At 37.9% G+C, this 27,857-nt stretch overlaps 1 protein-coding gene across 1 annotated transcript in view; it reads right to left on the bottom strand.

The window, feature by feature from the left end:
* Nucleotides 1–27,857, bottom strand: part of Cntnap2 (contactin associated protein 2) — a 1,323,006-nt gene that overhangs the window by 896,844 nt on the left and 398,305 nt on the right. Inside the window, exon 9 of the mRNA XM_071605412.1 lies at nucleotides 6,009–6,158. Coding sequence (XP_071461513.1) covers nucleotides 6,009–6,158 — 150 coding nt within the window. The remainder of the gene's footprint in view (nucleotides 1–6,008; nucleotides 6,159–27,857) is intronic.

Here is a 27,857-nt window from a genome sequence, read left to right on the forward strand (position 1 = left end):
GTGGAAGCCAGGGATCCCATTCTGCCAGGAGGGGCTGTACTCAGAGCTCTGGGCCCCGAGGATGCTCTCCTGAACTTACCTCTTAGGAACAATCCCCCGGGAACCTATGTCCTATATCTCTGACTGCAAGCCCACGCTCCACTGTTGAGTAAACACATGTTGTAGGAAATCCCAAGCTGGGTGCAGCATGAAATCAAAATGACTTAATTCATTATTAGTTGTGTGATTTGGGGGAAAACACCAAATTCTGAAGAAGAATGAGAGAGGCCTTCTGAGTACTCATGTGTGAGGGGCCGAGAAGTGGCGGGTACTTTATTCCCAGCCTCATTATTCCCTCTGGGTAGAGTTTCTGACAGGCTCATCCTTTGGTAGTGGTATCTTCCCACTGAACATGAATCAAGGTGAAGTTAGAAATTCCTCTGTTTCTGAAAATGTCTAGGTCAACCTATGAACACAGATGCTCCTCTTGTCCTGAAGCCGGGCCGGCTGGCTGACGTGAAGCCTGGACATCTTCTCCCTCACTCCCTGTGGGTTCCTTCCTGTGGGTGCCCTGCACACCAACGGTGCGTCCTCCTGGTGACCAGGCCTTTTGTTGTTGTTGATTCTAACATGTGTGAGGTGACTCACTGTTTCTTGCGTGTGTCAGCCTGGAATTCTTTCACGTTTTTCTTTCTTTTTTATTGACTTCCTTCCAGTTCCAGTTCCAGTCCTGGTTAGGTTGACAGCAGGATTTCCCTCTAGCACGCCGTGCGGTCGACTTCGCTGGTGCAGCTGTTTGCTTCGACACTTCTACCTTTAGTTAGCCACGTCTTCTCAGACCTATGTTTGATGTTTAACTCCCATAGGCTCCATCTTTGAAAAGGGATGACAGAGAATCCAGAGTCTGAGCCTCCTCTGAGAAGCGTGGTGACTTTCTCATAAAGAAAGTCCCAGAACAAATGCAGACCTTACTGTGGGCTGAGTGTGCCCTCCAGAAAGGCATGCTGGAGCTTTGCCCCAGGACCTGTGGGTGGGGCTTAACTGGGACCTACCTATGGCGCAGAGGTAGCCAGTGATGACAGGGTGACCCTGATTAGGGTGGACCCTAATCTACAGCAGTGTCCTTGTCAGAAGAGGGGAATGTGGACAGAGACGGAGGGGAGAAGACAATGTGCAGATGGAGGCAGACACTGAAGCAGGCATCTGTAGGCCAAGGGATGACCCGGAGTGCCACCAGCCCCAAGGAGCCACCGGGAGTCATGCCAAAGGTCCCTTCCCAGAGCCTCCAGGCAGAGTGCAGCCCTGTGGCCACTTGGTCTGGACTTGGACCATCCAGGACTGTGGTAGTCACCTTGTTCACTGCTGTGACTAAAAGACCTGCCAAGAACATTTGAAGAGGAGGAAAAGTTTATTTGGGGGCTCAGGTTTCTAAGTCATGGACAGCTGGCTCCATTCTCTGGGGTTCAAAGTGAGGTGGAGCATCATGGAGGAAGAGTGTAGTGGAGGGAGGTGGCTCACATCACAGTCAGAAAGCAGAGGCTCCACTTGAGAGATGCTAAATATATACCCCAAAGCCACACTCCCTGAATGCCACCTCCTCCAGCCACATCCCACTTGCCCTCAGTTAGCACTCAGTTAACCCCGTCAGGGGATTAATTCACTGATTGGTCAAGGCTCTCACAACCCAATCATTTCTCCTCTAAACCTTCTTGAATGGCCTCACACGGGAGCTTTGGGGGGACACTTCACATCCAAACAGTAACTAGGACTGTGAAAGAAAAAAATTTCTATTGTTTTAAACCATTAGTTTGTGGTTCTCTGTTATGGCATATTTAGTAAATCGAAAATATGCCTCAAGCAAGTTTGTTTAGGATTACATTTTCCTACCCTTAAAAAGAAATGTCCTTTTTCATATGATATCAATTAATAAAACACTTTGCTCCCTAACATTTGAAGAGCAGCAAAAGGAGCTAGAAAACAAACTGCAGAAGGACAACAGGCAACCTGGCCCTTTGGAAGCCTGAAGAGTGGATCCCAAACCTGGAGCTGCGAGGTCCGGTGAGCCCTCTGTCCATGGCCTCTGCAGCCGGGGGATCCCTGACAATCTATGGCTAACCCAGAGTGTGTTAGATCCTTAAGGAAGCTCTTAGACATTCAAATTTGTGTAGGATGGTTTGCATCGCCCGATAATAAGCAGCCAAGGAACTCCACAACTGGAAGCAAGCTTCCTAACAGCTTTAATGTAAAACAACTTTATATAGATGCATATTTGCATGTCTGTCCACTTAGCTATTTAAATCCATGCTCTATTTCAATGATCATGGAAAGGCTATTGTGATAGACTAGATGTTTGTGTTCCTCAAAATCCATATACCAAAACCCAACTCCCAATGTGATGGTATGAGGAGGGTGAGGTCCTCACAATGGGATCAGAGCCCCCATGAGGACAGAGAGAATGCTGGAGTCCTCTTTGTCTCTCTCCACCCCACCTGCATGATGTGAAGATAAAGTGAGAAAACGGCATTCTGAAATCCAGGAAGAGTGTCCTCAATAGATACTCAATCTGCCAGGGCTTTGATCTTGGATTTCCAGCCTCCAGAACTGTGGGAGATGCACTTCCATGGTCTAAGCCATTCGCCCTGTGGGGTTGTCCCAGTGGCCCGGGCTGAAGAGACAGCTCTATATTGGTGAGTCTAGACTAGTAGCTGGAAGGGGTGTGCCCTCTACTAAATGGCACTGTCCCTAATCCTGTCACACTCAGGCTGGTTCCCAAGGGTCTCCTCTCTCTGGCCAACTCCGCCTGCCTTGGCACCTTCTTGAGGGCTCCTCTCCATCCCCTGTTCCATAGTGCTCCTTTTCCAATAAGACCAACTCTAGAACTTGCTTACCCTTGCTATGTTTTCTTTTAAGTGAAAACAAAGGGGCTAATAAAAACAGCAAACCTAAGAAGTGCTACAAGTTTAAAAACCTTTCTCTAACCATCATGGGACCTGGCCTATCCAAAAGCCTGTCACCAAGTAATTGGTCAATAATGAAATATGATCATCACATTTATTATTCTCTCGATTGTTAAGATGAATGACAAGCTAGTAATTTCAGTTGAGAAGAGAGAAAAAAGTTCAAGCAACCACAACTTCTTTTGTTGAGGAAACATCTCAAATGACTCATTTCACTCCTGTTCTGCCTTTTCCCAAGCAAGAACAAAGCACCTGATTGGCACTTAAACATCCAATCAGGAATGTTCATTAAAGAGAATTGAGACCTTCCCTGGGATTCTCAGGAAACCCTTAAGAGAGGCATATAACTACCCCCTGGTGAGAAAGTGAGTTTGCAGGTGCAGAGGAAGCTGCTCAAGTGGAACTTGGCTTCAAAAGTGACAGAGTGAGGACAGGTTTAGGGGTTTTGATGGGAAACTAAGCTCCACAAGCCTTTACTTAAGACTTTAGAGAAGAAAAACCATTTATTTCCTTTTTTTTTGTTTTGTTTTGTTTTGTTTTGAGATTGAGGAGAAAGAAATACTTCCAGTAGCACAAGAGCTGACCAGGGATCTTTAGATGATCCATGGCCTAAAATCTCAAATCGTTCTGTCTCTGAATGAGCTTCCAAAATGACTTGAGACAAAAATGGAGAGACCAGGAGACGGCCAGCATTACCATCTCCTAGGGCCAGACCTGGGTTACAGAGGGTATGTTATGCCAGGTTCACAGAAGAGATTATATTGGCATTTGACAGATGAAGAAAGTAAGATAAGTTATCAAAGGCTGACGGCACCTGAGCACCATAGCTATGATCCAAAATCAGGTGTGCATGATTCCAAAGCTTGTGTTCTAGAACACAGACAGTCCTTCTGCCCTGGTATTAAGATACGTTCATGACAAGGTTTACAACTTAGAAAATTTTCAGCATGGATAGTATGCAGTTGTGTGTGTGTGTGTGTGTGTGTGTGTGTGTGTGAGAGAGAGAGAGAGAGAGAGAGAGAGAGAGAGAAAATGTTTCAAGTGAAGTTAATCCACAGGCAGCACATATGCTAATCAGGAAGCCACATGAGGAAGGGGTCACCAGGTCACCAGTATTAGATCAGAAACATTGCAGCCATTCTGGAGCTGCCTACACCAAAGATTTCTGCCGTGTATTCTTTTGACTGATTTATTCAATGCCAAATTAGATTTTCTTTCATGATATTGATGGTGTGTAATTGGCATAAATGTTAGATAAATGCAGAAAAGGATATCTCAATGGTGAAATTATACATATTAATGATATATCATTTGCAAAACATCTCTTAGAGACACTCCACCTTATATGAAGATGGTTCCAAGGACCTAGTGAGACCTATGACCTGAGCCCTTAGAAATGGTTCTGGAGTTGGGATCTCTGAGAGATTTGGTGTCAGGTATTTGCTTTTGAGGCTTTCTGTTGACTGGCACTGGCTCTGAATCCCACTGCCCAGTGTCACTGCTGCAAGAGAACATTTTATTGAAGGTACAGCAAGTCAGAGAGCTTAGACTTCATTTGGCTTACAGGACAGTGTGTTAAGAGTGCTGTGAGTGTCTTCTAGTGAATGTGTACCTGATCAAAGTCTGTACGTGGACAAGGACAGCCTTTCATTTCCCCTTGCTGCTCCTGGTAACAAAGCTGTAGGAGAGTGGGTGATTCTCAAGCATCTCAAACTTTACAGTGATTAACATTCTCTTTCAAAAAGAATCTAAAGATATGTCTATAAATTTCAAATGTGTCTGTCAGTCTACTCTTCAGATCTTTTTGTCAGAATCACTTAGAATTTGGAATTCTTCAATTTCTCAGTATCTTTTAAAGCTCTAGTAGTAGTAAGGCCTGAGAATCTGAATTGTAATGAGTTCCCCTGTGATTCTATACACTCTGAGGATTCAGCCAACGAAGATATAACCACAAAAACATCAGGAACGTTTGCTGACAGCCTGTCCCGGAGGCAGACCAAAGACCCAAGAGCAAGCCAATGTTCTTCTGACTTCTGGATTTAAAAATCAAACTCCGTAAAGCAATAAGAAATAGGAGACCATAAAACCCTTACATCCTGTGAATTTTTGGCCACAGACATGTGGCTACAGCTATTTGCCTACCCGTCTAGATCAAGATAGATGAAAACCACCACAGGCATTCAGCGAACCCATCCGTGGCCAATGGCAAGAGACAAGTAGAGATTGCTAGCAGCTTCTCAACTGACAATCCTCTACAACTGCAAGGAGAACTCTTGGCCAAAAGCCCATGGTGTCAAATAACTTTTTGGAGAAAACCAGTTTGGCACTTTAGTTGCTTTTTTCTCATATCCATCAGACCTAGTAGATCAGAAACATTAGTTTGTTTACTCATAAGATATCAAAGTTTACAAAATCATGCAGTTTTTGATTCCAACAAACATTGTGCAGGACTAGTTCAGGACTCTGGTTTCTAAGATAGCACCCATAAGAAAGAAGTGTTGGCCCTGGACAGGCATCAGAGAGAGGTCTGAGCTGGGTGCAAACTCAGTGGAAAGTTAGTAAAGCTCCTAGGGCTTCTGATTCTACTTTTAGACAATTTTGGGGAAAAAAAAGGCTTGTCCTGCATATTTTATACTACTTGCTAATTCATTCATAAATATTTATTACTCCTATCTTATATTCCAGGAATTTTTCTAGGACCCTGGGGGACATAGCAGGAAACAAGACAGACAAGGTAATTGCTCTTATGTATGCTTACTCTAATAACTAGAAAAAAAGAGATGCACATAGTTATATTTAAATATATACTTACATAAGCAAATAAGTAGATATATGAATATTAATAAGAATATTTTCAGAGGCAAATATATGTACACATGTATATTTTAAAACTAAAACCAAAGTCTTTTCTGAGGATGTGATATGTTTTCTTAGATTTCACATTGCACGAGTTTGGATGAGAAAAACAATATCTAATGGAAAGATGTATTATCCCGAGATCTGCTGAGTTCATCTTGAAACTTCCCTTATTTAGCATGGTATTGGTTAACCAGTAAAGGATGGCATTCTTACCTCCAAAGAAGTATTTCTCTCCAGTTTTAACTTGAAGAGGACTATTTGTTCGAACAGCTGATGCTTCATCCCCATCAATGGTGAGAATAGCAAAGTTTTCCTTGGCTAGAAAACGAACCTCATGCCACTGACCATCATTCAACCCAGAACCTGAAAGGTACAAGATAAAAGTCAGCTTTTTATGTTAAGATGGTTCTGTTAAACACAGCTTTAAAAAATCATATTACTTTAAATTGACAAATGATAATTTTATTAGATTTATGGTTCACAGTGTGATGTTTTGATACATATAGAAACTGAATTAATTAAGCCAATTTAATTAACATTTCAGTAACCTCTCTTACTTGACATACTTTGAAATTTATTCAGTTATTTTGAAATATACATTACTATTGAGTGAGTTTCCCTAGAAGTTACTGGTCAAAGTAATAGTTCCAGCTACATGGGAGAAATAAACAAAAATTTTAATATCAACAGAATTAATATTTTAGAAGTAAAACCATACATTCATCTAGAAAAATACAGTGCTGCTTCTAAATTTCATTATCTCATGTTTCTTTAAGATTATATCTGGTTCTTTCATCCATTGGACTGAATAAAGCACAATCTAAGTCAATCAGGTGAAGAAATATGATTAAAATTATATCAGGATGGTTGTGGGTAAAGAATGCTCTGAATAAAGTCATTTGGAAAGTGACGATGAATTGTTTCAATTTCATAACATTTTCTGATTAGTTTTGCATGATCATACTCTCAGATTTATGGTTTTATCTAATTTTTCACTTTTAAAATATTGTCTACATTGGTTATTTTCTCTCAATAAACACCTGGCAAGGGTAGTTTATAGATATTAGGTACCAAATAAAAATGTGTGACTATGTGCAATTATATGTCCTAATTAACCACTAGTGATGACAGGAAGTAACAAAAGGATTTTGAGTCATTTATAAGAGGGCATTGTTAAAATGAGGTCAGTCATATTTCAGCAAATAAAAACCATCAAAATAAACCAACAATGTTCACCCTAACACTTACATTTCCTAATACAAAGATATTTAGTTGTAGACATTCTATTGATCACTCCAGTAGGTGACAATAGTTCAATGTCTGTTTGGTTTGTGTTCACTTTACAAAGAATAATTAAAAATATAAGGTACAAATAGGAGAGCAATCATAGAACCTAAGAACCTAGAGAGTATTTAGGAGACAGAGAAACTGAAGAGAGTGAGAGAGGTTTTATGTGACCTTGGAAAAAGAAAGCAATTCAGTTCTAGTCTACTTCAGATGGTATAATCTAAAGTACACAGGTTAAAGTTCCTGGAGCGTACACTTCATTTTCACAAAAGAAAGACTAGCAAGCAAAGATATTTAAAAATAGTGTAAATCCATGGAGCACAGAAGAAGGATTTAGGTGCCAGATAATTTATAACAGGAGCCTATAAACCACATCTGTGGGCCATAACTTTATTTTGGCCACCCATTTTTGTTTAATCTGTGGGATAAGAATGGTTTGTATATTATTAAAAAGTTGAAAAGAAATCAAAATAGTAATAATATTTAGTGACAAGCAAAAATTTCATAAACTCAATTTTAGCATCCATATACAGTTTCATTGAAAAACAGTCAAGTCCACTTGTAGAGCAGACAATTGCCGTACATTAACTGAGTCAAATAGTTGTACCAGGAATTATATGACCACAAAGTCTAGATGATTTACTATGTGGTTCATCCAGAAGAATAGCATTAGCTAACAGTTGTTTCATGCTATTACACAAGAGAACTATTTAAAAAGCCAAGGCCTACTGAATCTTAGAAGGTAGTCATGTATCTGTAATATTTACTCACATTATAGTAAATATCATTGTGGTATGCTTTGGAAGTGGGATGTCCCCTAAAAGCTCACGTGTGAGACAATGCAAGAAGGTTCAGAGGAGAAGATTGGGTTGTGAGGATCTTTACCTAATCAGTGAATTAATCCCTGAGGGGATTAACTGAGTGGTAACTGGAGGTAGGTGGGGTATAGATGGAGGAAGTGGCTCACTCAGGGTTTGGCTAGGGGGTGTATATTTTGTATCTGGGGAGTGGAGTCTCTGCTTCCTGATAACCATTGTGTGAGGTGCTTGCTTCCCTCCACCACACCTTTCCACCACGATGTTCTGCCTCTCATCAAGCCCCTAGGAATGGAGCTGGCCTTCTATATGTTAAGACCTCTGAATCTCTGAGCTCTCAAATAAATAAACTTTTACTCCTCTACAATTGTGCTTGTCAAATCTTTTAACTGCAGTAGTGAAAAAGCTGACTAAAACACATTGTAAATAATTAAGGCCAGAAATTTCTTAGGATTTTGAAACTTTTCATTTATTAGTACTGATCATATTTTATTTTGGTGGTGGATGATACAAAATGTCTGCTTTAATCAATACAAAATAATTTCCAAATTATAAATTGTACACACACCCACACACACGAAAAATTATTCATAGAATAAAACATGTGTGCAGGGAGTAGCACCCGAGTGTCTGTGCCCACTGCCCACACCATTTCCTTGCTGGCTGGCACACTGACTACACAGTTTTGCCCAAACCTTGAGAATACGTAAGCAGCCCTCACCCCAAAACAGAAATGGGGACAGGACATGAAGTGTGGTGTGGGGAGGTGGTATCAGCCAACTCATGACCTGAGGTGTAACTGCAGGGTAGCACAGCCTCAATCCTGAGAGAGATTCTGCTTCTGATGTATACTCACAACTCAGCCAACTGATGGTGAACCTCACTTTATGAACTAGTCCCACAGAAGCTCCAACAATACTTTAACACATGGAATAGGAGAGACAAGGCCTCAAACCAACAACCAGACCCCAAAGAGGAACAACCAGAGGGGGATCTAAGGTCCTACTCCTGTAAATCTACTTATACCTCAAAAGCAAAGCATAGTCCTAAGGGTGGGGGTGTATACCAAAGGAAACAAAGATAAAAGAGTAAGAGGAATCCATTAAAATAGGCGTGTAAGTCTAAATCCTCTGACAACATGAGAAAACAGGAAAACAAGTCTTCTTCCCCAAATTACAATCCCCCAACACAGGAACCCACAGACATGGAAGCAAATAAAATTTCAGAGAATGATTACAAAAAAATTGATTATTAAAATATTCAAAGCACTACAAGAAGATCTAAGAAATAAAATCAGAGAGCAAATATAGGAGGTGAAAGACTATTTCAATAAAGAAGTAGAGATATTGAAAAGAAACCAATAAGAACTCTGCAAATGAATGATAGAATGCTCACATTTAAAAATTTACCTGAGATTATCACCAAAAATTAGATTATGTAGAGAACAGAATTTCAGATGCTGAAGACAGGGTATGAGAGCTTGAATACTCAGTATTTGATTTTTTTAAAAAAGAAAACATGTTCAGTACACAAAAACTCTGGGGCAATACCAAGAGTCTAAATTTGACAGTCATTGGGATAGAAGAGAGCATGGAAATAACAGACTAATACCATTAAGAATGTTTTCAGTGAAATAATAGCAGAAAAAATTTAGTGACCTTAGAAATAAGATAGACAACCACATATAGGCTGCAAATAGAACCCCAAATAGACAAGATAAAAAAAAAAACTTTCTAAGACACATCATAATAAAAATGCTTTATCAAGAAAATGTGGAAATAAGGTATAAGAAAAAAAAGCTATAAGAGAAAGCATCAGGTTCACTTCTTACTTCTCAACCCAGACACTAAAATCAAGAAGGGCTCAGAATGAAATATTCCAGGCTTTGAAAATAATTGCCAGCCAATGTTTACCGTATCTAGCAAAGCTATCTTTCAGAATTTGAAAAGAATGAAAATGTTTCCAAAAGGATAAACTATAAGGATTCATGACCACTAAGCCAGTACTACAAAAAGTATTTGAAGATATACTACACACAGAAAAAACTCAAAAACAAACCTCAAAGCTCCCAAATCAGGAAGCTCTCTAAAAAAATAATTAACTAAGTAAAAATTAAGATTGAATTAAATATAACAAAGAAACCAAAATGGCCAGAAAAACAAGCTTCTATCCAAAATGATACTGAATGTAAATGGTCTCAATTTCCGAATTAAAAGACATATACTGGCAGAATAAATTAAAAAAAATAAGATCCAATTATATACTGTTGACAAGGGACTCACAGGCAAATACATACACAGAATGAAAGCAAAATTATGGGGAAAAAAATTCCACATAAATGGAGTCTGAAAATAAGCAGGAGTAGCTATTCCTATATTTGATCAAGTAGATTTGAAGTGAAAAATTAATGATAAGAGATAGAATGGTCATTACATACTGGTAGAGAAAAAAATCCAACATGAAGATATAAATATAGAAAATATTTATGCCTCAAATGTTAGTACACTTAATTACATTAAATAAATAAATAAAATTTTTTGACATTAAATCTCAGATAGAACCTAATAAAATAATACTGGGTAATTTCAACACACCCCTTTCACCAATGCAGAGTTCATTCAATAAAGATACTTCCAACCTAAATAATACTATAAATCACATGGACCTACAGACTTCTACAGAATATTTCACCCCAAACCAGCTGACTATACTTTTTTCTCAGCAGCTCAAGAAATCTTTTCAAAAATACACCATATTCTAGGTCACAATGTAAGTCTCAGCAAATACAAAATAAATGAAATTATTTCATGCATCTCATCAGATCATAATGGAATGAAATTAGAAATCAATATCAAGAAAATAATAGAAATGGCACAAATACACAGAGACTGGAACAAAAATCTTAAATGGGAAATGGGTCATAGAAATAATGAGAGAAGAAATAAAAAAATTTTTAGAAAAAAGTAATAATAATGATGCAACATATCAAAATCTCTGGGATAGTATGAAGACATTATCAGATGAAAGTTTATAGCACTGAATAACAACACTGAAAACAAACCCAGAAAGATCACAAATAATTAATCTAATGCCACACCTTAAGACACAAAGAAGAAGAACAAACAATTTCCACAATTAGTAGAAGACAGGAAATAATATTAGAACTGAAATTAATAAAATTGAGAATGAGAAAACAATACAAAGGATAAATGTAACTGAGTTGGCTCTTTGAAAAGATAGATAAGACTGATAATTCGCTGAAAGAAAGAACCCAAATCAATACAATTAGAAATGAAAAAAAAAGAGATATCAGCACAGATACTTCTGAAATCCAGAGGATCACTAGAAACTATTTTGAAAATTTATACTCTAATAAATTGCAAAATCTAAAGACACTGACAAATTTCTAGACACATATGACCTTACCAAATTGAACTATAAATATATAGAAAACCTAAGCAGACCAATATAAAGCAATAAATTGAATCAGCAATAAAGGTATTTTAAAAGAAAAGCCCAGGACTAGATAGATTCTCAGTCAAGATCTTCCAAACCTGTGAGGAAAGAACAACACCAGCCCGCCTCAAATTATTCTGTAAAATAGAAAGAGGGGAACTCTCCCAAATGCATTCTATGATGCCATTGTCACCCTAATACCAAAAACAGACAAAGACACATCAACTTAAAGAAATCTACAGAGCATTATCCCTGATGAACATAGATACAAATGTTCCTAATAAAATATTACCAAACAGCACTCAAAAATACATCAAGAAGATAGTGCACCATGATCAACTGGGTTTCATCCCAGGGATGCAAGATTGTTTCAACATACACAAATTAATAAATGTAATTCCTCATGTAAATAAAATTACATAAAAGTATCACATGCTCAGAAGAGTATATACAATCAATTAACAAATACATGAAAAAAAAATGTTTATCATCTCTCACAATTAGAGAAATGCAAATCAAAACCACCCTTAGATATCATCTCACTCCAGTCAGAATGGCAGCTATTATGAAGAAAAATAACAATAAATGTTGGCCAGAATGTGGGGAAAATGCACACTCACACACTGCTGGTGGGACTGAAAATTGGTGCAGCCAATTTGGAAAGCAGTATGGAGATTCCTTGGAAAACTGGGAATGGAATCACCATTTGACCCAGCTATCCCTCTCCTTGGTCTATACCCAAAGGACTTAAAAACAGCATATTACCAGGATACAGCCACATCAACGTTTATAGCAGCACAATTCACAATAGATAAACTGTGGAACCAACCTAGATGCCCCTCAGTAGATGAGTGGATTAAAAAATATGGCATATATACACAATGGAATATTACTCGCAATAAAAGAGAATAAAATCATGGCATTTGCAGGTAAATGCATCGTTGGAGAAAATGATGTAAGTGAAGTTAGCCAATTCCCCCCCCCAAAAAAAATGGTGAATGTTTTCTCTGATATAAAGTCTCTGACCCATAATGAGGTAGGGAGGGGGAGCATGGGAGGAATAGACAAACTCTAGATAGGGCAAAGGGGTGGGAGGAGAAGGGAGGGGGCAGGGGTTAGCAATGATGATGGAATGTGATAGACATCAGTATCCAAAGTACATGTATGAAGACATGAATTGGTGTGAACATACTTTATATACAAACAGAGATATGAAAAAGTGTGCCCTGAATGTGTAATAAGAATTGTAATGCATTCCACTCATGTATTTAAAAAATGAAATCAATTTAAGAAAGTATCACATGATATATTAGATTCAGAAAAGGCCTTGGACAAAAAGCAGTACTCCTTCATGTAAAAATGCCAGAGAAATTAGGACTAAGGGGAACTTGCCTCAACAATATAAAGGCTATATATGATAAAACGAAACAAAAACATACTAAGCAGAAAATATAAATGAAAGAATTTCCTCTAAAATCAGAAACAATCCCAGGATATCATTCATTGCACCTACTTAATGTAGTTCTTGATACTGTAGCTAGAGCAATCAGGTAAGAGAAGGAAATGAAAGAGATACAAATAGGAAAAAAAGAAGTCAAATTTTCTGTTTGCTGATGACATGATCCTGCATCTAGAAGACCCCCAAAACACTAGGAAACTTTCTGGAGCTAATAAATTCAGCAAAGTAGCATGATTCAAGATCAATATTCATAAATCAATAGCTTTCCTATACTCTGATCATGAATCTGCTAAGAAAGAGATCAGAACAACTATTCTGTTCACAATAACCTCATAAACAAACTTAATACTTGGGAATAAATCTAACCAAGGAAGTGAAAGTCTTTCTACAATGATAACAATAAAACCCTGAAGAAAGAAATTAAAGATGACTTTAGAGGACAGAAAGACTTCCCCTGTTTTTAGAGAGGCAGAATTAATGTTGTCAAAATGGCCATACTACCAAAAGCACTATTACAGATTCAATATAGTCCCCACCAAACTACCAATGGCATTCTTCCCTGAACGAATAAAATAAAACAAACCAAAAATAAATAAATAAACCAGCCCTGACATTCATTTGGATGAACGAAAGACCTAGAACAGCCAAAGCAATAATGAGGAATAAGTGATATTGGTGGCATGACGATACCCAACCTCAAATATTACTGTAGCAGAGCTACAGTAACAAAACAGCATGATATTGGCATCAAAATAGACATGAAGACCAATGATATAGAATAGAAGATAGAGACAAATCCACATACTTAGAGTCATCTGATACATTAGAAATGTGCCATATATATAATATATATATACATTTTCCTCTAAAATCAAAAACAATACCAGGATATCACTCTCATTACACCTACTTAATGTAGTTCTATATAGATATATAGATATAGATAAGATAAGAAAGCCTTTTTAAGAAATGATGCTAGAAATACTGAATATCCATATTTGGAATAATGAAACTAGATCCCTCTCTCTCACCCTACACAAAAATAAAATCAAAGTGGATCAAAGCCTTAAGTAGTAAATCCGAAAATTTCCAACTGCTAGAAGAAAACATAGGGTCAACACGGAAACATATTGGCAATCATTGGCTTTCTTAACAAGATTGCTAAAGAAATAAAATCAAGAATCAATACGTGGGATGAAATCAAATAAAAAGATTCTGAACAGCAAAGGAAAGGATTAAGAACATGAAAAGAGAATCTACAGAATGAGAGAAATCTTTTCAAGCTACTTTTCCATCAGGGGATATATAAAATCTCAAAAATCTCAGATATATAAAAATCTCAGATATATAAAAATCTCAAGAATTTTATATCATAAAACAAACAAAATACAAAAAAAATAACCCAATGAAAAAGAAGGATTAAAAAAAAATCCAGAAATTTCTCAAAGAAGAAATACAAATGGCCAAGAAATATATGAAAAAATGTTCAACTGACAAACAAGAAAATGCAAATCAAAACTACATTAAGATTTCATCTTCAGTTAGAATGACAACAATCAAGAATACAAATAATAATAAATGCTGGTGAGAATTTGAAGGGAAAGGTATATTCATACATTATTGGTTGAAGAGCAAATCAGTACACTTTATAAAGCAGTATGGAGATTCCTCAAAAGACTAGAATACGAACCATCAAATAACCCACTCCTTGGTATTTACCCAATAGAACTAAAATGAGCATACCATAGTGATACATCATTTCCATGTTTCTAAACAGTTCAGTCCACAACAGCCAAGTTATGGAATGAGCCCAGGTGCCCATCAACAGACCAGTAGATAAACTAATATGGTACATATAATAGCACAAGGAAGTTTCACTCAGCCAAAAGGGAGAATGAAATTTTGGCATTTGCTGGTAAATGAATGGAACTATAGAACACTGAAAAAGTTGAAATAAGCAAGTCTCATAAAGTCAAGGGGTGAATGCTTTCTCTCATATGTGAAAGCTAGAGCAAAGCAAGGGGAAAAGTGGGGGGCAAATTCCTCGCAAATCAAGGACTGGGGGCTGGGGTTGTAGCTCAGCGGCAAAGCGCTTGCCTAGCATGTATGAGGCACTGGGTTCGATCCTCAGCCCCACATATAAATAAATAAAATGAAAGTATAAAAATACTATAATAACAACAAAAAAATATCAAGGGGAGGTGAGCAGAGCAGAGAAAGGAAATAGGGAGGGAGGGAGGAGGGATGGGAAAAGGGAGGAACTGTAGAATAAAATTGACAAAATCATGCTGTTTATGTATGAGCCTATCACAGTGAACTCCACATTTATTTATATCTATAAAGCACCCATTAAAATACCAACAGGAGGAAGAGAAACAGAGTAAAGGAAGGGAAACAGGGAGTGGTGGGGGGGAAGGCAGAGGATGCCCTGGGGACGGGAGTGGAGCAAATTATATTCTGTGCATATGATTATTCTATAATGAACCCCACTGTTACGGACAACTATGGAGCACTAATAAAAACAGTTTGAAAACAGTGTGGACAGCCTCCTACCTGCAGCAGAATGCTTGTCTGGAGCACTTTAATAGCTCACTAACTGGATTCCTTGCTTACGCTCTTTCCACTTACAGTCTATTTTCCTATAATAGTAATGCTATCTTTTTTTTTTCCCCCTAAGTATAATTGGGATCTCAGTATTTCCCTTATGACAACTTTCTGTTGCTCTGCAGCTCATTAAAACACCAGCCTAAGGCCTCTGCTGAAGGGAGGGGTGTCCTATGGTCCTTCTGGAACACCTGCTGCAAACAGCCTCCAGTCTCTGCTCCCTCCCTTCAGGCCACTGAAAATACCACCTGGTCAGAGAGGCTTTCCTGAGCTCTTCAGATGAAATGCCATGGTCCTCCCCTCTAGCATTGCCCTTTATCAGGTTTATTCTACCTCATGGAACGTCTCATCACTGAATTTAGTACATGTTTATTTACTAGTTTGTTTTCTGTCTCCTACCACTTGATTATTTGCCCTTTGAGGTCAGGGACCTTCTCTGTTTTATTCTCCATTAAACTCCTGGCAGCCCAGGCTTGCCTGGCGCTTAGTGGGTGTGAATAAATATGCAAATGAACCTGGGGGTGGTCATGAGTGGGAACTTGGCCTTCTGAGTGTCGCAGACAGACAGCCGAGATGTTGATGGGACACAAGTCAGCAGGAACAACAGCACTGGCATTGCTGTCTGCAGTTTCTATTCTGGAAACATTGCACAGTGTGATCAACTCTATTGGTAAGACGTACATTCAGTGTCTCATATTTTCTTCTTCTTAAGTTTAATTTAGTGTCAATAGAGCTTCTTAGAAACTGGTATCACCCTAACGTATCCACAGTGGTCCTTCTCAGGTACTGAGTTATTCAATAGAGCATATTCTCTCCTATCTCCCTGGGTATCACCTGAAGACAACCTATACATTTCAGTGGCTTCCGGTGATGTTAGAGAGTGTTGCCCAGGGTCAGTGGTCGCTACAGTCTTGGAAAGTCTCTGGGGGGATTGAATTGGCTGCCCACAGTGGCAAGCCCTTGAATACAACCCTTTTTGTGGCTTACTGCCCTCCCCTGTCTTATTTCCCTTCTCCCCATACTATGTTTACTATATTAATGTAAAATAAAATGTATGCACCTAAATTCCTATATTTGGATTTGGTTTCTGGTATGTATAAGTAACTTTTAAAGACGATTTCTTATTATAAAGTAAGAATCCTTGGTTTTAGTCCATTTCTTTATGTGACAAGAAGAATATCTTTACCAAGTCATTTAATCGCAGAGATTTTTTTCCTGTCTATACAAAAATTGGGAAAATAATTCTTTATTCTTTCTTGCCTCTCAAATATGCATGAAGAACAACGTAAGTAAAATCCTGTCTGCTGTGAAATTACTATGCAAATGTAGTCTTATTCTTAAATTAAAATCAGTTAGCTGTCAGATAAGCAATAGTGTAGACTGAGAAACTTCCTTCTGGAGTAGGTCCCTGTGGGTTCTCTCACAGAATTGATGCATCAGAGAACATATTTTTGTCATAACATTTAAAGTACAAAACTGGATGTATTGTTGACTAACCCTAGGAGTTTTTGATTTTGCTTTTGCTTTCATTTTTATCTTTACAATATGATGAATCCTTCCATGAAGTGTAGTTTTGGGACATGGGTCTCGATGACATCAATATTATAGATGTTCAATTCACAAATACAAAATATGATCTGAAAGAATCATACTACAGGGGGCATCACTTACAAAATGTTTACAGCTATTCTAAAAGATAGACCAGAAAAATACCTCAGAAAAGTCCCTGTAAAATTTCTTCATCAGAAAATTAACTTAAAAATGGAACATAATCATCTGTTTTGTTCATGGCAAAAGGTCTATTATATTAATCAGATTAAAATTAAAAGGTTATTTTATTTTTTCAAAGAACTTAATTACTAGAGAAATTGGAGTCTAGATGAAAGTGGTCTTGTTGACAGCAGCCGATGCCGTATATGCACTTCAGCTGTTATACCTAGTCATTTAATTCCAATTATTCTTTTGGACATTTAATGTTAATCCACAAGAGGTATGCCTCAGCAATCCAAGATAGGCATGGGTTCCCACATGCAATGAGCTTGCTCTTAATGCAGAAGGGATGACTGAACGTGGACAAAAAAATATATATATATATAAAAGAAACAACGTACTTTCTTGTGAGCAATTTGGTCACCCCTTCTGCATTAAATCACTCAAGGCTCTCTGCAGAGAAAAATCCAATTTTATGATTTCTACATATGTGAATATTTATAGAAATATGATTTGAAACCCTATGTGCTAGCCACTCTGATAAGGATGCTACTTACAGTTGATTCATTTATACTTCACAGAACATTTTCAAATACTATCTATCTCCAACATATATTAGAGGGACTGAGCCTAACAAAATGTAGGCATGCCGTAGTTGGTGAATGGCAGAGAACAGAACTGGAATTCACCAATAAAGTTCCAGAGACAGATCTTACAAAAAGCAAACCAAAACCAAAATAGGACACAACAACAAACCATGTTATATAGCCCCTGTGCATCACACGCACACACACACCACATTACACACCACACCATACTATGCACATACACTCTTCCACTTGTCACATCTGCAGAAGAGCTCAGTTCCTAGGGACAGCCTGGTGTCACATGGCATCGAGACCACAAATAAACTTAGAACGGAAATTTTATAGTATAAGTTTGACCAGCAAATTCTTGTATTTCCCCCTTGAGTCACGTTTAAATAAGCCCATGAATAGACATGTAAACCACCTCTAAACTTTGTGGAAATCTAAGAGAACTTTGTGTGCTCATTTCCCCCCATCTCTACCACCTTTTTTTTTTTTTTTTTGAACCCAGGGCCTCACATGTGCTAGGCAAGTGCTCTACCACTAAGCCACAGGCCCAGCCCTCTCCTCCTAATGTTTAAGGAGAGAATGACTTTGACTGCTCTCTTGTGGGCTGGTAGTGCTGAGATGTTCATCCAGACCTTGAGACGCCCCACAGGTAGTTTTCCCACCTCTCAGAACTCAGCCATCCAACATCATGGCAAGAGAAGAGAGGGTGTCACATACCCAGCCATGTCTCCTTGGTCTGTGTCCCTCCTACTCTTGCAGGGGACACCTGGACCATTTTGGATGAAACATAAACTGTAATAGCAAGGACCTGACCTCTCATGTTCCAGAATGTGTGTTGTCTGCATGCTTTCCTGGCCTTCTGTCACTTGGAGCAAACAATACAGAATTATTTCTGCTTGAGAAGAGCCATAAGGAATAGCATTTTAAAGATTTTTTTTTAAAACCAACAATACTGTTTATTATTTTTTAATTCATAAGAAATGGAACACTCATGAAATTTAAGAAAGTCAACATATGAAATTCACTGAGAGTACTGGAGTTGACTAGATCAGTGCTATGCATGTGTACTTATAATACATACTAATGGGTTTATTCAGGGAGAGAAAACAATGTATAATCATTCTAAGACTTATTAAAAATTTCTCAAGTCACATATAACAAAGAACACATCACCCAATGGGTTAAATCAGCCCTTGTATTCACCGTTGAAGGGACATTGTGCTTCTGCCCACCATTCTAGGGCCACTGAAGGTGTGAAGGCTAGAGACTCACCTAATAGTTGGGCCTTCTGCAAGTTAACCTCAGTTTACTAAGAATATATTGAATATATCTAATAGAATTGTTGGGAAGACTAAAGGTACAAATGTCTCTGAATTATGAGGGTTCCACTTATGATTTTTTTTAACTTTCTGATGGTACAAAAGTAATTTGTGTTCAGTAGAAACTGTTTAAATTTTGAATTTTGATCTTTTCCTGGGTTAAAGACGATAGTATCATATTCTTTCCATCTGCTCGGCTATGGCACAGAGGACAGCTCTCAGGCAGTCCTGAGATCTGGCACTCTATGCGGTGCTGTGTGGCCAAGCTATGCTCAGGAGCTCAGTTGTATTAAGTGTATTCACAGACTTTGGATATTTCCAATTTGCAATGGGTTCATCAGAGTGTACCCCATCTTTAGTTGAGAAGCATCTCATGTTGTCATTCATAATGGTGCCTGGCACATAGTCACCTCTCAGTAACTAGTAACTACAGCTCTTCATCCAGTGTGGGGGCCTAATTCCCTGCGTATCACCCCAAGTTGTTATATTTTTAGTCTGCAAACATTAACTATTAGGAAATGATAAAATGGCTTTCTTTTATGAACAACTATCCTCCTACCTCATATAAAGATAATAATGTGAGAGCAATGGTAAGGAGTTTGGTGATTTAGGAAAATATCTAAATATATCTCTGTTAATATCCAGGTCAATAGTTTTTAAAGTGAATTTTGAGCTATGCAATAAATCAATCTTATTCTTCCATAGTTACTAATCTTCTTTCTCCTCCCCAAAGTGTGCTTTTTCAACTAGATTATTCAGTAGATAGGGTTCTGAATATGTGTGAAATACTTCCAAAAATGAAATCTAATTTCAAAGAAAGACTCCTTGTGGTGACTAACTCTGAGGAGACTGATAAACTAGAACACATATCTTTCAAATATTTTTGGTTTTGTTAAAAAAAAAGAAGAAAAAATCAATATACTCTTGCTACAGTTTTGACTTAATTTTATAATTAAAGGTTATTTGATGATTCTGGTATAATAGCTATCTGTAGTTATTCAATAATTCATAGTGAAAAAAAACTTCAACTCTGCATTATAAAAGGAAAGCAGTGTTTTTACAAAGAGGGTTTTAACTTAAAACCAACGTTTTTGAAGCCATACTCCAGCTTCTGGTTTTAGTTGTTTTATAACTAAATTGGCTTATCATATTTTCCCTAACATCTCACTGACTTATAATTGTTAGAAAAAGTTGTTTCCTATGCAAATATAGAATGTTAATGAAGCATACTCTACCCATGCCTCTCCGTAATGGTATTATTTTTAAAGTAAGACTCTTGAGGTGGTTGCTTTGATTGAACAAGGAGAAACAGATGTTGCTCTTATTAGAGACAAGAAGAAAATACTAGTTTAATGACTATTGAAAGAAAGACAGTATTAAAATATAGTAGCAAACCAAGATGGAACATCTGTTGTAAAGCGTTTGAAATAAAATTACAGTGACTAGGGTTTTCAGTCTTTTGCTTAATAGTCAGTCTTGAGAGAAACATTTTCTGGAATATGAATCCATCTTTAGGCAGTTACAGAGTTCTGTGAGGTGATAATGATACATCTCGTAAGTTATCAAGTGTCTATTTGTGTAGTAAAAGGAAAAGAGGGAATACACATTTCTATGTAAATGCCATGAGAAGAGTCTGTGTCATAAGAAGCTCCCTCATGTTCACATGCCAATCAAAGCACCTTATAAAAATGGTCTATTACAGTTGGGTACAATGTGTCATAATAAGGCATGTGGTTGGGCACGGATGCTTTTATTTTTTAAGCTAAAGACACTTTCCAAATGCTTTCCTGTGTAGAGGACAGAAACTCACTTTAGAAAACACCTTTGTTCTAGAAGATCCACTTAGGTATGGAGTCTTTAAACAAGATGAGCACCTTGGGGAGACAATGGATATGATATTTTTGTGTGCTGCTGAAAATGACCACTGCCACTTATTTAATATGTACAATCTTAGGAGTGGGATGAGTTCTTTTTTCAGACACCCAGAATCTGCTGAGAATGAAAGGACCTAGGTTAGTGGTTCTTATTTTGCCTTCACATTAGAGTCCTTGGGTGAGTTTTTAACATTCCACACTGATGCTCCAAATCGCAGCTGAGAGCAGAATAAAGAGCTACATATACACCATGATGTTCTAATAAAAATCTTTGTTTTGTGTTGCTTTTGTTGGTGTTGAGGATCAAATCCGGAGCCTCCTGCTTGCTAGGCAAGGGATCTCCCACTAAGATCACTGAGATGCAAAACCAGCCCCTCTCTGGCAGTTTCTAGATCAAGTTAAATATCTCTGGATGCTCCAACTCAATAATTCCCCTCCTAAGTCTTAACATGTTGAAACAAAAACACTTACACAGGATCATTTGCACAGCTGTATTCATAGCAGTGCATATCCAAACAAGGAAATATTTAAGGAAACTTAGTAAAATAATCAAGAAAAGGAAGTAGCAATACAAGCAACAGAACAGACGAATTTTAAAAGCATCATGTTTCATCAAAAAATGCATATCTCCAGAAATATTCTACATGAATCCTTTTATATGACTTTTGACAGCAGGAAAACTCACCTAGAGTGACAGAAATAAGAAGAGTGGTTGCCCATGGTGGGTTGGGTGGACAATGGAGAAGGACTATACCTTGGCACAAGGAATTTTCTGAGGTGATGAAAATATTCTATATCTTGATGGGGTTTTGATTGCCTGAGTACACATATTGAATTTTTTCTTTTAAGACCTATATATCTCACATACACTGGATCCTCATTATTTGCAGAGTCAGTGTTGGTGAATTCACCTACTTGTGAAAATTTATTGGTAGCCAAAAAATCTATAGCTGGGATGCGTTCATGGTCATTCAGAGACTTACACACGTACAGAGTGCTGAAAAATTTAAAAGGCTTGATAAGCAAGTTCCCAGCAGGGGTGGGATGGGGCAATACTCTGCCCTTTTACTTTAGCTTGTATCCTGGAAGCAAGTGTTCTTTCCATTATGCAGTTAGTGCCACATTATGTGCACTTCTGAGCTTTTTGTTGACTGTGCTGTTAAAAAATGGTCCCCAGATATAGTGCTAAAGTGCTGCTTGGTGCAAGGGGCCCACGATGTGGTTTGCATAGGGAAGATGTTTGTTAGCTAAACTTCTTCCAGGCATAAATTAAAGTATTGTTGGTCACGATTCCCATGCTTATAACTCAATCACATGCTAAATGTGGGAATCTTTAATAGAAACACACGCGGAACAGGGCTACAGACTGGCTCATTGATGCAAATATTGAGAGCAGAGGCTGACAGGAAACTGACTTTGACTTTCCCATGGGAGAAAAAGGTTGATATTTGCTAATTCAATGCTCACTGTGACTATACAGAACTTGACTCTATATCGACTGCTGAGAATAGATGATATGCAAATTTTAGCTCAAAACTATGTAAATATTTTTAAATGGAATCACATCATTGTGACCTTTCTTTTTCAAATTCAACAAGATTTTATTGGATGCCAATTTTATGTTTTGTTTCTGCATTATCAAACTGTAGGAAGTCCAACATAGGGTACATTGTTGCCAAGCCTGAAAAGCCCAATATATAGCAAGACATCATTTTCTATTAAACAAAGGAAACCCAAATAGACTATATTACTATACTGAGTTTATGGAGATCAATATTGGGGATGCTATAAAACATTAAGTAACTTCCCCAACATTAAATTTACACAGAAAAACAATCTCATAATTGTTTCAACCATTACTAATTCTCAGACAAAAGTCAAACATTATAGTTTGAAGTCTCTTATTCTAAGAATTTAACAATTGTGCGAATGATTAATCTCTTCTTTTCAGATAATCTTCTAAATCAAATCATTTTGATAAAAATATGTTTATGAAAAGTCATTTCAATAAATGTTATTAATCTAAGACTCCAATTCATGTATCATTTTATCAAATTGATTCTCTTTCTCTCCACCCATCTCTCTCATTCTCCTTTTGTCTCTCTCTTATTATTATTTATAGTTTTTATCCTCTCTCGAATATAAAGTGTAATGCAACTTGCCTTGAATAAAAAGTTATTTCTGATTCCAAGGAGGGTTTGAATTCATAAATTAATGTATGCATATAGATAAGACCTAAGATACAATGTGGCATGGCAGTTAAGAACTCTGGTGTCACTCACAGCAGGAGTCCCACGCCCATCATACTCCTCTCTTTCTTAGACATATATGCTGCATATCCACAGGTATTCAGCATTGTGTTAACAGTGAAGATGCAGAGCAAGTCATTAATGGTCTGTGCTCTAGAAAATCCTGCTATTTTCCTTTGAGCAAATTATTAAACCTCTCTGCAACTTGGTTTCCTCAATTATGGGAAGGTGTACTGAATGAGTCATGATGCATGTGAGGCACCTGATCCTATCAACTAGTAGCTGATTTATTTTACCATTGTGATTTTGTCATCTATTTATAAAGAAAGAACAAGCATGTATAACAAGAAGGTACTTTGGAGGTTTTATAAATGGAAAGCATCATTTTGTTTATATTGATCAAGGTCATAGAGCAAAGAAAGATGTTCCAGAGAAGTAGCATTTGAGATGGGTTTCTGTTTATAAGTGAAGAACTTTTAAAAAAATACAACACTTGTTTTTAAATCCATGAAGCAATATTTAGTGGAGAAAATTGGAAAATTCTCAAAAAAGGATCCTGGAGAAAGGATTCATATCACAAAGTGACTTCACACTTGATATTTGTTGTATTATTCTAGCTTCTGCCATGAATATCTGCAAGCCAGATAATTAATTATTGAAGAAAGGTTAAAAGAAAGTACAGAAGGAAGAAGCCAAAGGCAATTCTCATGTACTGATTTCTCCCAGTGGGGTGACCTGGCCTCGCATTTTCAACTTAACTTTTCAGAATCTAAAGAAATATTGTGGACTCTACCTCCACACACTTAGCATCTCTTAAGAGTTTCACTTCAAAGAGCTATGTTCCTTCTTTCACTCATTTATTGATCTTCTCCCACATGAGTGGCATTTTAGGTACAACAGTGAAAAAGTCACAAGGTCCCTGCTTTCATGGGGTGTATATTCTTATGTACAAAACCCCATAATAGGCAAATAACTCACAGGTTAGTATGTACAATTTCAGGTGGTGATAGCTACTATAAAAAAAAAAAAATAAAGCAGTTGGAGAGACAGATCAGATCAGATAAGATTGATTGACAAGGGGATAATGTCCCAAGGGGGTGATAGTGAATCTGAAACTGAAGGACTGAAGGGACGGAAGAGGCCAGCCATATGATGATTTGTTGCCAGATCCTGAATGGAAGCATGTTGGATGGGCTGAGGAGGGTGACCCTGAAAGACCACGGTGGGTAAAGTGTAGACAGTAGGTGGGGGGACTGAAGGGATGACAGGAGAACTGGCCAAGGCCTGGGGAGGAAGGGCCCTGTGAGCTGCAGGGAGACTCTTGCACTTCAATCGAGATAGCAGACCTTTGCTTTCTGCAGAGATTGACATAATGCTGCTTCTGTACTGAGAACTTCCTCCAGGTTCTGTGGATGGAGGAGGCCATGGTGAAAGCAGGGACCATCAGAAAGCTCTTAAGGTGCTGGTACAACAGATGGCCCCTGAAACCAGCGCTGGAGGAAAGGGGTCAGCTTGGTCCTGTTTTGGAGGGACTGCTGACAGATCCTGCTCACTGACCAGCTATCCTCAGTTTGAAACAGAAGCAGCTGAGTGGAAGTTGAGAGCATGTAACGAAATAAAGGGAGACTGGGAAGGGAATCAATGCTGGGCATGTTGGCCAGATCTCCATGAAGAGAAACCAGGCAGGCAGTTACATGTTTGAATTTGGAGCTCAAGAAAGAAGTAAGACCTAGAGATAAAACTTTTGTCATGAGTATAAATCTTGGGAATAGATAAGGTTACTTAGGGAGAGAACTGAGTGAGAAGAGTTTAGGCTGAGCCTTGGGACACTCTAAACTTTAGAACGTAGAAGAGAGATGAGGAATCAGGTGATGAGGATCTTCTTTGGTCTAAACATTAATTTGCTGCCTAAAATAAGTCCACCTGTGTACTTCCCTGTAACATCCAGAATTAGCAAAAAGACCCTTTTAAGTCAATTTTTCAGGATCCTTAATGTCATTTACCTGGATATCTGCTCCGGTTCCTCACTCTCCGCCTTCCTCCAGGTGATGTCTGATCACCCTGGCCTGTCTTCTGCAAGATTCTGTTAGATCACCGCAGCCACAGTCTATCATTTCCTTGATGTTTCCTTCTAGTGATTTTCTCCACTGGCCCCCACCCCACTCCTTGGCTATAAACTCCCATTATCCCATGATGAATTCAGAGCTGAGACCCACCTCTTTCCCCTGGTACAGAATCTTGCCACAGAAGTCTCCATTTAAATCATGATGGTTCTGAACAAAACATTCCTTGCTTTGTTTTAACAAGTGTCACTGAATACACACACACACACACACACATAAACACAGGAAAACACTGAGAAAGAATAGCTAGCAAGGTAGGAAGGAATCCAGAAGAATATGATGTTAAAAAAGAGATTGTTTCAAGGAGGGACTAATCAACTCTTGGAAGTGCAATTGAGATTTCAAGTAAAGAAAGGATGAGAAGCAGATGTGAGACTGGAGAGTATGGAGGTGAGTGATGTGGAGGAGAACATGGTAGGTGAGGGGTAAAGGGAGAAGATACGATCCCTGAGTAGCTGAGCCATGCAGAACTTGAGTACTGGTCTGCATTGCTTATCTAATGGGCACTATTGATCTCACTAAAGGAAAACTTGTTTTTCATATAAACTCTGAATTTGTCTATAATTTCAGTAGCTATGTCTTGTGTCTGGTTAGAACCATGATTTATACAACCCACCACTCTACAATTGCATCCCATGATTTTACATTGCAAATAATGCCATTGTGTTGTGTTTTTCTGATTACTTTCCTTGTATTCCAGTTTTGTTGAATATAGCCTTAAAGTTCATGTTTTCCGTTCCTTAATTTTTTAAAAGTAAATGCCATTTAATTAATGTTAAACTTAAATTCTTCATATTGTCTAGAGCCAATGTTTCATTTTTGTTTTATAAAAACAAATTTGTGGTGGTAAAATTGTTATTCTGCCATTTTGAGGAAGAAGTGTTTATTCGCTTACTATTATGATTTATTGCTTAGATCTAAATTGACTCACTTATTCTGAGTCCTTTATCTTCTCTCTACATGTGTCTTACATAAAGGCAAAAATCTTACCATTTTCTCTAAGGGCACGGAATCATCCTCCTTTGTAGGAAATAGACACTGTTCAAACAGCAAGGACACTCAGGTCAATTTGTCCAGCTCTTTCTTAGGACATTCCTATATGAGACACTGTAAGCCCTATAAAAGTAAACACAATGACACCTGCCCATAAGAAATGTGCCTGAGTGCACATCCTTGTGAGATTTAAATATTATTATGTATATTTTTTGTAATGTCCTCATTTCTCTATGTTGTATACTTTGGAGTTGTATGGATCAGGAAGAAGAAATAGAGATGGCAGAGTAGCTGGGCTGATTTTGGTATCCACCCGAGGACCTTTGGCAAGAAGCTCTTCCAAATTTAGGCATTCCCTCATTTTCCACAGCTCGATGGTAATAAAATATGCAGGAGAAACCCTGTTAGTTTCTGTCTTCAAGGCCGCAAAACCATGTTAGGGAAGTGGATGTACAGATTTCCTTAATGCTTCTCCATGTCCCAAAGGCACATTAAAGAGAAAACAGTTACATAATGCTATTGGTCAGTGACTTTCCCATTCTGTTACATTAGTATTATAGAAATAATAGAAAAAGAATGTCTTAGAGAAGTAAAAACAGATACACCATAAATGAAGGTGAAAAAATCAATTTAGCCTATATTAAAATTCATTTTCTCGATTTTCTAAGATTTTATAATAAATTACAAGCTTGACATTAACAATTGTCAAAGATTTACATATTTATCATGAAATTTCCTCTACTCTTCTAAATACTTTTCAAACTCTTGGTTTCATAATCACCATGTAGAACTGTGAATTTAAGTGACTTTCATTAAAGCAGAGGTGTTTTATTACTATGGTATGCTGGGTCACTCCAGTGAATTGTGTTAAGTTACATAGGTTATTTGACCACTCAGGGGCTCAGAAATTCCCAAGTTAAGAGAATCACTATGATCAGAGCCCTGGAATGGAAAAGAGATCTTAAAATATTATGTTCAGGTCCAATCCTTTACGATTTGAATAGAAATCATGATTTTTAAATTACATCATAAAACACCTAATAAAACCATAATTTTTCATTTCAGATAATTCTGCATTATTCTCCCTTATAATAGAATTATCTGTTTTTACACTTGCTGCTGAATAATTTTCACCCTTTACTCAAAGGCAATGGTGATGCCACATGGGGCTGGTAGGCTGCAGATATTGGCAAAAATTCAGTCCCTACCTTTATACGAGTAGATGTGTCCTGTGCACATCTACTACTGTGTGGGCCTTGTTCTTCCAGCAACTCCAGCAGCAGAGCAGCCTGCGGGAAGCTCGGCTCCTTCCACTCCTTCCAGCTGGGCCACTAATGAGAACTGAGCCCTGAAGGGCACGTCTCCAGGTAGCCACAAACCACCTCTCCTCACAATCTTCAGCTCAACCACAATCCTGTGTGGGCATCAGCTGCCCTTTGGTAGGTTTTATTGCTTGTAGTGGTAAAGTGGGGGAAAATGCTAAAAATGAGCACTTTAGAACTCCCTTATGGGACTGAAGTTTTTCATATATTTAGGTTACTAATTTCTTCTTTCTAGACCTTCTTGTGAATTGTACC

This window comes from Marmota flaviventris, chromosome 1 (assembly GCF_047511675.1).
Source record: "Marmota flaviventris isolate mMarFla1 chromosome 1, mMarFla1.hap1, whole genome shotgun sequence".
NCBI lineage: Eukaryota > Metazoa > Chordata > Mammalia > Rodentia > Sciuridae > Marmota > Marmota flaviventris.